Genomic DNA, 12,257 nt, shown 5'->3' with positions numbered 1-12,257 from the left:
ATTGGCAGGTTCAGTCTCCGTTTGCAAGGCTGTGCTGCCTATTTAATTAACCCTTGCTACCTGAGAGCAATAGCTGTTGCAGAGTGAGACTGGAACTTCAGCTTCTAAATGGATTAGGGATTACATCTGTAAAAGACTCAAGCTTTTCCTGTGACATCAGACAGTCCTTTCTCAGCTGGTGGCATGGAATAGGGGTGCAGACTGCCTTGGCTAGATAGTAAATCCATCTGCTTTAGGTCAGCAGTATTCCTCTGGGGAAGTACCTGCAAAGTACTTCTCTTAAAATTAAAAAATCCTCCAAAAATCTACTCTTACTACTCTGCTGAAAAACCACAGTAATAAACTTGTTTCCGTGAAAATGAAAGTGCTGCAGGAGAACAAACAGAATTCCACTCTTTTAGGACCTCTTCCATGTGCCCATAGCTTCAGCTTCCATGTTTACACAGAGAATTAGAATGGAAGTCAACGTCTATGAAAGGTGGGCAGAAGTCCAGACATCTTCAGGGAGCTGGGATCTCTCACTGGATCACTTGGATTGTCTTCTTTGAAATTATAAACATTTTTATTACCTATATAGTTAATTACCTTTTCTGTATAGACAGACCTACCTCGAAGCAAGTACACATCAAGTTTTTTTAAGCTCAGGCAGTTTTGGTCTGGCCAAAAATAAAAGGTCATTACAGTTGGTTAAATCACAGGAGGTGAGCGAGGTTTGTTGTCTAGCAAAGTTTGGAAGTTTTCCATATATGGTTTTGGTGAAAGCACAGAGAGTGTTGGCAACTTGCAAATTAACCTTGAAGTTTGTTTTAAATAAAGGTATTAAACAAAAGCCTGCTTTGCCTCTTCCTTGTGCAGCACCCTCAGCACACATACACACATTGCTGGACAAGGTGAGTGTCTCTCACCTGGTGTTTTGGGGATTTTAAACAAAAATTTGGTCATTCAGGAACAGCCCCAGATTGATATGGAAACAAGAAATAATGAGTATGAGGAATCACAAATGGAGAAAACCAGATAGGCTTCTAAGCCCAATGTGGGTCCCTAATTCCATCCTTTTGTGTGTCTTGATTGGAACACAAGCCAGTTCTGCTTCACACGTGCACCAAAAGTCTCTACAGTTGTGTCTGTTCTCCCCCACATTATAGCCACATCTGTGGGCTATACATCTATTTAGCTTTTCATACAATTAATTCTCTGCCTGAGCATTGCCTCTTCAGCTCCTCTGATAGCTTTCCTAACTGGTCCCAAGATTTGGGGCTGTGGGCCAGATGAGGCAGCAGCAAATCTGAAATATATCGACAATATCGTCATGTTCTGTTCCCCTCGGTGTGGGCAGAGCTGCAGGTGAGCTGCTGAACCCCTGGTCTGTACAGGAATTCAGCCTAAGGATAAATTGGGATTTCTTTTTGTACTCTGGATGCCCAGGACTGGCAGCTGGAAGCTCCTGCCCTCCTGACTTCTCCAGCAAGCCTTTCTGAAGAGATCTGAGTTTCTGTGCTGTAGAACACTAAACTTTGACCCCCACAGAGCTTCCCCTTCTGAATTTTTCACATCTAGTTCATTTTTTGAAAGAGCAGGAGAATTTACTGCACACAAAGAGCCAGCAGATATTGGGGATACACTCCAGCAGTTTCTGTGGGAAAATGCAAGTGACAGGGGAAAAAGACAATCACACTAGACTTTCATGTAAATAGTTTAATTATATTTCAATGCTTTAAAACACAGAAACACTTGAATTAAATTACATCATAATGCTTCTGCTAAATTATACATCCAAGAACTGTGAGAGGAGGTGCTGCGGAACTAAAAGAATACTCCAGTATGAGCCCAGCAATTACCCATAATATTCTTTTAGTCTTATTATCTGTACTTCTTTAAGGGCAGTCACCACAGGACAAAGCCTATCATCACAGGGACAATGGTTCAAGAGAATTCCTCTGTAGGTTGGTTTGTTGTGCTGCAGCACAGGGAACTGGAAGAAGGGCACACACTGGGCTGAGGCATTGAGGAAACAGCTCAGCTCACACTTGCCTTTTGTTGAGTTTAAAACAACCATTAAAATTCCAGTGCTGAGAGTTCTGGGGAAAATTCTGCAATTTAAGACAGCTGGACACTCGTTCTGCCACGTGCATCCCTGTGCTGCTGCAGAGCCTGGAGAGGGGACAGGCAGTGAAGGGAGAAATCAGATGTGTGGCTGCTCTCAGTGAGCACCTGCAGGAGCTGGGAAGTGTGTGTGTGTGTTGGGAGGTGTTTGTCTCTCAGCTGATCGCTGGGAATACCCAAACACAGACTCCAGATTCTAAGGGCCTAATCTGCATTACACTGAGTATTTGTACCCATGCACCTTCCTTCCAGCAGCATCCCTGGGGGCAAACAGCAGCAGCCTGGGAGTGCCTCCTGCCAGATCTCCTGGCAGTGAGGACTGGGCTGTTTTCCACACTCCAACCCCTAATATACTCCCAGAAATCCCTAGTTCCAAAAAGACAGCTGGATACTGAAAAACTAAAGCAATTTAGCCCTGCAAAGCTGCCCTGAGGGAAGCTGTGTCAGTGGAAGAGGGAAGGCTGGTAAGGAGCTGTGCCCTGCAGGGGTCAGGGACACGGGCCCAGGAAAGAGTCTGCATTTAATGAATATGAGAAAAACGATCACACAGGGGAAGAAAACAAAATATTTGGGAGCAGAAAAACAAACCAAACTTGCAACAAAGCACATGATACCTGAATTGCCACTCTCAAACAACTCCTTGCATAAAGCTTTAGGTCTGCATTCAGATTTTGGCTTGCCCTGATTCCCTTTTAACTGGTGCTGTGGATGGAATAAAATCTGATTGACAAATGCCTGTAACCACACAAAGATCAGGAGGTGATCAGGGTGTGGCTGGGCACTGATGCTGGTCCCTGGCTGCTGTGCTGGTCTGCAGCACTTGGGGCCAGTGCCAACCAAAAGGCTTGCAGCCAACAGGCCCCCACTCTCTTCCTCCTGCAGCCATGAAGGATGCAGAGGCAGAGAGAAGCTTCAGGGCTACAGGGAAACCCCTGGCTTACCTGTCTAGTCCCACCTACCTGTTCCTAGCAGGTAACTCGAGCAGAGGCTAACGCAAAGCTCTGTGTTCCCTTCAGCAGGAGGAAGAGAAGGCTCTGACTGCAGGTCCTGGCAGGTAAGGAAGTACAAACCAGCTGTTAGTCATCTCTGGGGGCAGACACTGGGCTGCTGTTGAGCCAATATATGTTTCTCCTTTTTTTAAAGTACTTCAAAGCTTCATCTTTTTTCCTGCATAACACTCTGCGCTGTAGAAACTTCCCTGAGCCAAAGCAGGAGGGGATTAAAGGTACTGGAACCCTAGGTCTGCTCAACTCCTCTTCGTGGCCCAAGCACTGTTATTCCTAGCTCAGCAGCAGGGCTCACATAGCCAGGCAGTGACAGTCCCTGCCTCTAGCTGTGTGAAATCCCCTCTGTCTATACAGTACCTCTAATTTGGGATATTCAGCCACTTCCTCAGTTGTTATCAGCCAGATGTTCATTTAAAGCCAGTGAATTCCCCATGCTTCACCATCACCCTGGTGCACGTTTATCAGCAGCCACAGGCCTGGGAGGGGATAATCCTGTGGCTGTGTCCTCCCTGCTGTGCCCCAGGCCACCCCTCAGCTGGGACAGACAGCTCTCCTGGCTCAGAGGATTTGCCACCAGTCCCACCCAGGACTGGCCGGAGCTATGGTCACTGCACAGAGAGGCTCATCCATCACTTTCCAGGGGCCTTGGGCACACAAAGCCAGTGGAGAAGGTCTCTGAAACGTGCACCTCTCCCCTTCCCTGACCCAGAGAGCACAGCCTTGTGCTCCAGCAGGTTAATCTACACAGAGCAGGCACTGTTACTAAGCACAAAGCTTGGTAGGTGGTGTCAGGCAGTGCCAGCCCACAGACTGGAGCTCAGGACCTTTCAGTGGCAACACACACACACCAGAAAATCACCACTGCCCTTACAAAGGGTTTGCTTCCCAGAGTGATGGCACTTCCCGTGCCCATTTGTAACACAAACCAACAGGTGACCAGCTGGGCTCAGTGGATCAGCCATGCTTGAGGGAAGTCACTGCTTTGTTGGCTTCATCCTCCTTGTTCTCAGCAGGATCCCGGAGCAGGGCAGGTCCTGGTCATGCATTGATGGCATTGGCCACATCAGTGAACACGAGGCGGCTGGGTCTCTGCAGGGCTCCCTGACTCGTCAGCAGCACCTGCAGGGGAGCAGGAGAGCTGAGAGCCAGCACTGCTTGGCTCAGGGCTGTGCTTGGGCACAGGCTGCACGCTTGGAACTGCATTCACCCCTTCCAGGGGAGGCTGCCTGGCTAACAAGGCATTAACAAGGCTGTGACAGGAAAATACAACAGGCTGGAGAGTAAGTCAGTACATCCATGCCAGTTTAAAATCCCCACATCATTGGATTACTGAGTCTCACTATTTATATATACAAAGCAGCATGAAAAGGCTTGAGATATCAAGAAGGCCTGGAAATGTGCCATTGCCTGAACTTGAGCTGTTGTTTTAGACTCCCCCTCTCTTTATACATTGAATCTTTAAACTCCTGCACTTGCCGAGCATCAGCAAGAGGAATCTGAGGTATCCTGCTGGCCAGTCCCTGGAGAGGATGATTCTGGTTTTACTGTGCTGAGGTTAACACTGGCCTTACAATTCCCTCCCTTTACTACCTCCAGGTAAGCCCCCTATGTGGGCTACTAGAGGGACCTGATGTCCTAGGATGTGCTACTCGAAGGACAAGATCCTTTGCTTTTATACACCACATTTCCTGCTTTTCCAAACTAATATATTCCATATGTTGGCTATCTTTCATATTCCAACACCTCTCCTTTGTGCTCTTTAGCAGGTTAAAAATGTCTCAAGGTAAGTATTTTATAATTACAGTTGTACTTATTATTTCTTCTTTCCTTTTCTGCCCACAACAAGCTTGCTACAGATTTTCTGAAGGTATAAAGTGTGTGGAAACTGAGAACTGTTTGGGAGAATTCCTGCTCCTGAACAGGAAAACCAGGAGATGACATAGGCAACACAGAGCAGCTGGAGAGGAATGTGTGAGAAGAAAGGTATGTCTGCTCCAAGGACAGGCTTTGTCACTAGCTAAGAGACACTTGCTCCAACCATTCCTGCTGGCTCTTTAAAAAAGGTTTTTCATATGGTGGTGGTGGTGACAAAGGTAACAGACAACACTGTGAAGCTGGACCCAAAGAGTGGTGAGAAGCCCTTCTTTCCAGTTTCTCCTACCTCTTGTTACTCTGGGCAGGAGAGAGCCTCCTGTCAAAGACCTGCCTGACTCCTCAGTCCACCCTAAGCACACCAAAACTCTCAAGCCCTTATCTGTAGGCCTGGCAGAGATGGGGAAATCCTCCTGAGGTCTTACATGGTTTCCCTACCCTGCAGCCCTACAGGATCTCCTTGGCCCTGTAAGAAAGCAGTGCAGGTAGCAGTGGCTGCAGTGACACTCGTGGTGGTTGCTGCCTACCTTGCTCTGTGATGCCTGGGAAGATGCTGCATCTCGCCCATGTTCCAGCAGCTCCTGCTCCAGCTCATCCTGTTCCTCGGTGGGATCAAAGTTGTACATGGGCATGAGCTGGTGCCGTAACTTCTCCAACCTGCCCGTGGAAGGGGAGGGAAAGGGTTGGTTGAGAAGGACAGGGCTCAGGCTGCTTCCCCACCCCACTGCTGAGGCTTCCTGCAGGCTGCTTCTCCTGCTGCACAGGGATTCTGCTCCTGTGGCTCTTGCTGGGTGAGGCTAAGAACCCACTACACACAGCTGGCAGGAGTGGAAGACACCCAGAGTGCAGTTACAGGGATTAATTGCCGTTGCTAATCTATGTTGGCAGGCATTTACACACAGAGGAATCAGGATTTAAGTTCTTGTGGACCTTAAAAGATTAGGCTTTATGTGGAGGGACAAAAGAAACAGTGGAACATACTGGCTTGGCATTTTGTGACTTCTCCCCCTGTCCCTCTTCCACACCAGCTCATCCTGCCATGTCACAGTCTGCCAGCAGCAGTTCACTTCAAGCTCCAGTGGCCTGAGAGTACTTTAACTCTGGGGCTGAAGTACACAAAATTAAATAGAAAATAATAAACAAAAAATAGAAAATAGGAGAGAGATTCTCACAGGGGGCTAATGCCTGTGGACACTGTTCCTACTCTTGTATCTCATTGCTCCAAGAGACAGAGCTATAAATTATTACTCAAAGGGTCTCCTCAGAGATGGATGGATGGTGTTTTCTCCTGGGAAAACACTGAGTCCTGCCTTTGGCTATAGCTGAGTTTTGGAGTAGAAGGAAACACAAGCAATTACTGGCAGTGTCACCACAAATATCTATTTTGGCAAGTCTTAGGATGACACATTCTTCCCCTGCTTCTCTATGGGTTTGCCAGCACAACCATTATCTCCAGCAGTGCTACTTTCACAGGCCAAGCATTGGCTGCTCCTGCAGCAGGACCCAGACCTGGGCTTGGGGACTGGGCTTGTAAATTTTACAGCGGGCAGCAGCACTTTCTGGAAGTCCTGGCCTGGCTAGGCCTGCCCCAAGGAATCAGGGAGGGAGGAGGTACCACAGCTTATGGGTCTCCACCGGAGTCCCTGCTGTGAGACGGAAGAATCAAGACACGATTCTCTCTGCGTGCTGCTCTCCTCTCTATTTTCAGCCACAAGCTTAGCAAGGAAATTAAGACATTAACTCCTGGGCTGAAGCTGCATCTCTGCACTGTGCTGCTTCCAGTTGCTGTCTGCCTGGGATGCAAGAAAACACAGAAATCTGGGAATGGCTGAAACCTGAGATCCACATGATGGAGTTCTGAGTTTCTTTATACACCTATATCCATCTCCTATGTCTCTGTGCATCTCATAGGTGAAGTGAGTGAGTTTGCAGGATCCCTGACCTCCTCCTGCTCAGCCTTATTCTCCTTCCAAAGCTGTGGAGGAGTCTTTGATACTCTGGAGTCAGAGGGCTGCCCAGTCCCAGGAGTGCAGTGTCCCAGCCTCAGTCAGTGTTCTCACACAGCCATCGCTTACAATCCCCATCTCTCCATCTCCTCCTCAGCTCACTCTGCATTCTGAAGCACTGAGTTCCCTTCAGCCAACAACACATCTTACTTACCTCTTCCTCTTCCTGATATACAGAACCTGAAGAAGAAAAAGAAGCATCATTACAGCAGTCCCCAGTAGGATGGGGAAGAGCTGAGAAATTTTGGGCACACAGGAAAGAGAAAGAGAGGGTTGATGTCACTGTGCACCAAAGTGGGGGAAGGGAGAAGTGACAAGGAAAATGACACTTCATATGCATCATTGTGAGCTTGGCAGCACATCACGTCTAACACTAAGTGCTCAGTGGCCTGTTATTAGGTGTGTTAGTAGGAGTAAGAGTATTAGGGGTATTATCAGGTGTAGCTCAGCGCATTTCTGTGGCTGCAGGACGCGTGTTGGAATTTAAGAGTGGATGAAAATAAGCTTCCCTTTGTGGTTTTCATGTGTAGATTTCCTACAGCGCAGAAGTGCTGCTACCCCCTCCCCAGTACAAAGGGAAGAAGCAAAGAGGGAGGGCATGCTCAGGGACTTGCCTCTGCTGGGAAGAAAGGGAGGCTTTGGGCCTCCACAGCCTTGTTCTGAGAACTACGAACGCTGGATGCTGCTCTTGGGAACTTTTGACCGTTTCCAGGTTTTCTTAGGGGCTTTTGGAAAAACTCCTCCTGGGGCCTGCAATGAAATTTTGCAGTAGGCTCCTCTGATGGCTGCATTAGTGAAGCCCTTCCTTGTACAAGGAATGGGAGCTTGCTGCTACCTTCTGTTCTCTGTTGGCAGGGAAATGATCTGGTTACATAAAAGGAGAGCTGAGGTCTTGCACTGCCCATGGTGGGCCCAGAACTGGGGCTTCTGAAAGCTTCTGCCCACAGCATTAATGACAAGGTTAGTGACACAGCAAACCCTCAAGGACTGATACCCAGCATGCAGAACCTTGGAAATGCAGTCCAAGACAAGTCTTGCTGAGATGGATTCAGGCCACTTTAATCCAAAAAGAATTACCCCATATCCACAGGGGGGACTAACATGGTTTCAACCACCAACTTGAAAAGTTAATATGGAGAAACGTTCTTGTGGGGCCCAAGAGAAGGTTTAAATCAATGCAGCTGTTCCAGGTAACAAGTCAGAACATAATCTGCTTTTTTTTTCCTTCTAACTGAACTTCCCATTGCTATTAAAAACAAATACTGATACTACATATGGCTGCTCCTAGGCCTGCTGAGCATCCCATTTGGACCTCAGGGAGACTGCAGAAATATTGGAGCACTTGATAAAGGCCTTAAAAAGAAAGGAATCTCAGGAACTATCAGTTCCCAGAAGTTTTGTGTGAGACTTTAATAGAATGCAAATAAATCATTCAGTACAAATCAGTCCTAGAACCTCTAACCACCCTCCACCCTCAAGGGACAGGAATGTTTAGCTGGGCTCTCTTACCATTGCTACAGCCAGCCCAATCACAGTAATGATCCCAAAGGAAAGCAGCATGGTGCTCATGCCAGGTCCAGTGCTGGCCACATCTGGGATTTTGGTGCTGTTGAAACTGGTAGTCTCAGGGCTTACGGTGGGTGTTTGTGGCACAGTCACATCCAGAGCTGTCCCTAGGTCTGGCTTGGCCGTGCTGGGGGTGCTGCGATGCAAGTCATGCACAGAGGGTGAGCTGTAACTCATCCTGCCAGCTCTTGGTAGCTCCTGTTACCAAGCTGTTGTCCTCTCCCATCAGCTACAGAAGTGCAGAGCTGCCCTTCCAATGCAGGGCCCCAACGTGAGACCTCTCCTGCAGCATCACCTCTGATGGGTTTTCTTCGGGGTGGGAACCACACTAGACTCAGCCTAGGAGAGAATGAGAACAAATGAACAGTGCAGAGCTCTTGGAGACAGGCACAATCTTTCCCACGGTTCCCCAATTCATCAGCACAGTTTTGCAATGCCTGTTCAAAATAAGAAAAATGGTTTTTAAGCATTCTGAGAGCCCCCAAAGTCATGCCTGATTCACCTGGAGTTGGTGATAACTCTCCCCTCTCTACTCCAGCTCTGCCTCCTTGCAGTAACTTGGGAGATTTGTGTGGGGACAACCTCAGAGCCCTTGTCTCTGGTGTACCCCAGGCTGAACCAGGTGGTCTCTATCTGCCCCAGGATAGAGCATATTCCTACTTCTTTCTCTTCCTTTTAATTTTTGGAAAGCTGCATTGATCCCATTACCAGTAGGAACATACCCAATAAGATGACATTCAGCTGTGAGGCATCCATATCTCAGGATGCTTTTTATTGAATCCAAAGTAGGAGCTCCCTGTTGAGGTGAGTCCCTGCACTATCCATTACCCCACTGCTGCTCATCCCTGCTCACTGCTGCTCTGGAAAGGGTGGGTTGCATCAGTCCTCCATCAAAAGACACCAAGTATTTCTCAATCCCTCATGAAAGCACCCACTCAAGCTTAGTCATGCACTGGCAATTATCGATATTAATTTTAAAATTAGTCCAATTTTGGATTGGAGTTGTGAAATTTGATAGATCTGTTCATGCTGAGAACTTTAATTGCTTTATACTTCCATTGTGCAAATGATCAAGAGTTGCAAAACACCATGAGATGAGCTTATGGAAAGTATTTGCACATTTTGTTTGTAAAAGCACTGTATGTAACTTTAGATCATCAGTTGCTTCCCTGAAAACACAGCTACCTCTGGAGCCGAGCTGACCTGAGAACTTCTGTAGCAGTTCTCTGGTAATTTCTCTGCAGTTTAGCAGACATTACATCTCTGGGCTGGAATGCAGCTGGGAGAGAGGAGTTAGGGAGCTCTGAAGAGAAAAAGATGTGCCTGCAAAGAGAAACCAGCCATTGTTCTGCTCCCCTCTGTTCACTGCAGACAAGGTTACTGAGCAGTTCCCACACTGTGGTGCCTGACTGCTGTCCACAACTGCAGGAAGCAGCGTGATCAACATCTGCCACTAACAACTGGAGCAGGGAAACCACCCCAGGCAAGCAGCACCAGGCTGTGCCGTGGTCAGCAAGCAGCTGGGGTAGTCACCTCCACTTGTCCTGCAGCTCCCTGAGCAGGTAAATGCCTTGCCACACATTAGGGTCTATCTCAACCCCCTGGAAACAACTTTGTGAAGCAAAGGGGAATTCTGAATTGCATGGGAGACTGTGGGAGCTGTCAAACTCCTTGGAGTTTCCAGAAAAACTTGAATACTAACGGTTCTGCTCTGATCTCTCCTAACATTGTGCTGGGTCACGAGTTCATTGCAGATGAAGGGGACTGTGCCCTTCACTGACCATTAAGCCCAGCACTCTGCTTAAACCACGGGGCTTCCATGGACTTCTCCAGCCATTACTGACCACTGCTGAGCTCAGGTGTAGTGGACACTTGGGCACAAAGACAACAAATTTGAAATCATTGTCACAATAACACCAGCAGCAGCAGCAGCAACAGCCCAGCAGGGAAAGGGAAAGAATTATTGAGCAGATCAAGCAGCTGCTCAGGCAGAATCCATCAATTTGTGCTATTCAGGGAAACTTTCCATTATGATAATACCCATTTTTTAAAAAGCCACTACCAAGGAAATAAGATATGGAAAAAGAGCTTAAGTGAAAGGAGTGAAGCAGGCCCAAGGGCTTTGTACAGTATGGCTTTAGATCTTGAACAGCTCCTGAATTTTGGAAACAAAATGGGTTAGGCCTTCAGCTGAATGTGGTGTCAGTTCTGAAAAACCAAAAAAGGCTGGGTTAAAATGAGGCAGCTGAAAATCTGGTCAAGGGAGAATGGGGGTTCTTTTTCTTGCTCTTGGTGTCCTGTTCATGCTGAAGAATTCCTGTGCCCACAGATCTAGCTCTAAAAGCAATCCTGTGTCAAAAGTTCCTGACCTGGCTTGGACAACCATTTCCAGGTCCAGATAGGGCTGTTTCTGCCCCCCAGCTCCTCCTGGTCCAGGCTGCAGACAGTCACATAGGGAGACTGAGTGCAAGGATGGGTAGGGCCCACAGCTTACACAGCACAGCTGGGGTGGATCATCTTTTCCCAACACCCTCCTTTCCCAGTTGTCATCCCGGTGCTGGAAGTTTGATCTGCAGGCTGGGCACACTCCAAGCCTCTGACGGCAGCTGTAGGGCCGGGGACAGCTACTTGCTATCACTGGCAGGTTCCAGCATAGTCCATGCACAAATAGAACAGAAGAGGAACCAGATCCTCAGCTGCTGCCAGCTGGCATTGTTCCACTGCCTGCACCAGAGAGCTCCTCGCACAGCCAGGGCTGCTCTGCTGGGCTCTGCTGGCTCTGCAAATAAGGAGAACATGTTCGTGTCTCTCCCAAGCCAGCATTTCCAAACTGATCTCTGATAGGTGCTGCTTACTTCTGAGATGCAGAAAATTGTTTTGGGCCCCAGCCTCGAGCCTTTTCTGAAGTTTTGGTTTTAATCTCTCCATGCTGCTGCTTCATTTTGGGTATGGCAGGAACAGAGATTTGTGTCACAGGGGTGAAGATGGGTCAGAGGGTCTCTGGATGAAGAATAATAACAAGTATATTTTCTGCATTACTTCACCAAGATGAAGTATCTCTAGTAATTCAGCAATGGAAGTGGCACTCTGCTGCTGCTGGCAACGGGCTGTGGCTTCCCAATGGGTGAACTTCTGGTTTCCCCCATCTCTACTCCAGAGCTGACCAGGCTCCAGGGCAGCGGGAAAGTCCGGGCCGTGTGTGCCCGCTGCCCCGGAGCTCCCCGGCTGTCACCCTCCCCTGTCCGAGAGGGGCACGGTCCCATCCCACCCTTGCCCAGGTGCGGGGACCCTCCCAGCAATGTCACCGCTCCTGTGATCCCGCTCTGACACGCACGGCAACAGCAGCGACCGCCCGGTCCCGTGCGGGCAGTGCCACCGCACCCGGCCGGGGGCTCCAGCCCTGAGGGCAGTCCGTCCTTCCCCATCCCGAGGAGAACTTTCCAGGCGGATAACGGGGTACGGGGCCCTTCCCCTGCCCAGGCGGAGCTGGCTCAGCCGCGGGCTCACAGCCGGCTCCCCGCGCTGCGCTGCCGCCGCCCCGCCGGGCCCGCCCGGGACACGGCCGGGGCCGGCCCCCGAGAGGCCGCGGCAGCCCCGCAGTGCCCGCGGGAGGGACGGGACGGCGCAGCCGAACACCCCCGCGGCCCGGTCCGGCCCACCCCACTCCTCCCTGGAAGCGCTCCCCGCGCCGGGGCGGCCGGGC

At 49.3% G+C, this 12,257-nt stretch overlaps 2 protein-coding genes across 11 annotated transcripts in view; one reads left to right on the top strand and one right to left on the bottom strand.

Moving 5' to 3' along the window:
- Nucleotides 1-1,680: 1,680 nt before the first annotated feature.
- C9H3orf18 (chromosome 9 C3orf18 homolog) overlaps nt 1,681-12,257 on the bottom strand; it is a 10,685-nt gene continuing 108 nt past the window's right edge. Inside the window, exons 1-8 of one of the 10 annotated variants that reach the window (XR_009278246.1) lie at nt 11,410-11,428; nt 8,498-8,893; nt 7,603-7,833; nt 7,143-7,168; nt 5,510-5,639; nt 3,063-4,229; nt 2,718-2,805; nt 1,681-2,151 (exon numbers count right to left, since the gene is read on the bottom strand). Coding sequence is in view for 3 of the 10 variants with exons in the window: in XM_058844733.1 (XP_058700716.1) it covers nt 4,149-4,229; nt 5,510-5,639; nt 7,143-7,168; nt 7,603-7,833; nt 8,498-8,731 (702 nt within the window). In the remaining 7 variants the exon portion in view is untranslated. Of the gene's footprint in view, nt 4,230-5,509; nt 5,640-7,142; nt 7,169-7,602; nt 7,834-8,497; nt 8,894-11,409; nt 11,429-12,257 lie in introns of those variants that run through there. The other 9 variants (XR_009278248.1, XR_009278249.1, XR_009278243.1 and 6 more) reach the window with 9 other exon arrangements.
- Nucleotides 11,511-12,257, top strand: part of HEMK1 (HemK methyltransferase family member 1) — a 26,181-nt gene continuing 25,434 nt past the window's right edge. The window contains exon 1 of the mRNA XM_058844730.1: nt 11,511-12,010. The gene's annotated coding sequence lies outside the window, so the exon portion shown is untranslated. The remainder of the gene's footprint in view (nt 12,011-12,257) is intronic.

This window comes from Poecile atricapillus, chromosome 9 (genome assembly GCF_030490865.1).
Source record: "Poecile atricapillus isolate bPoeAtr1 chromosome 9, bPoeAtr1.hap1, whole genome shotgun sequence".
Taxonomy (NCBI): domain Eukaryota; kingdom Metazoa; phylum Chordata; class Aves; order Passeriformes; family Paridae; genus Poecile; species Poecile atricapillus.
Note: the sequence above shows the minus strand (reverse complement) of the source record. Positions and strands in the feature narration are given on the sequence as shown.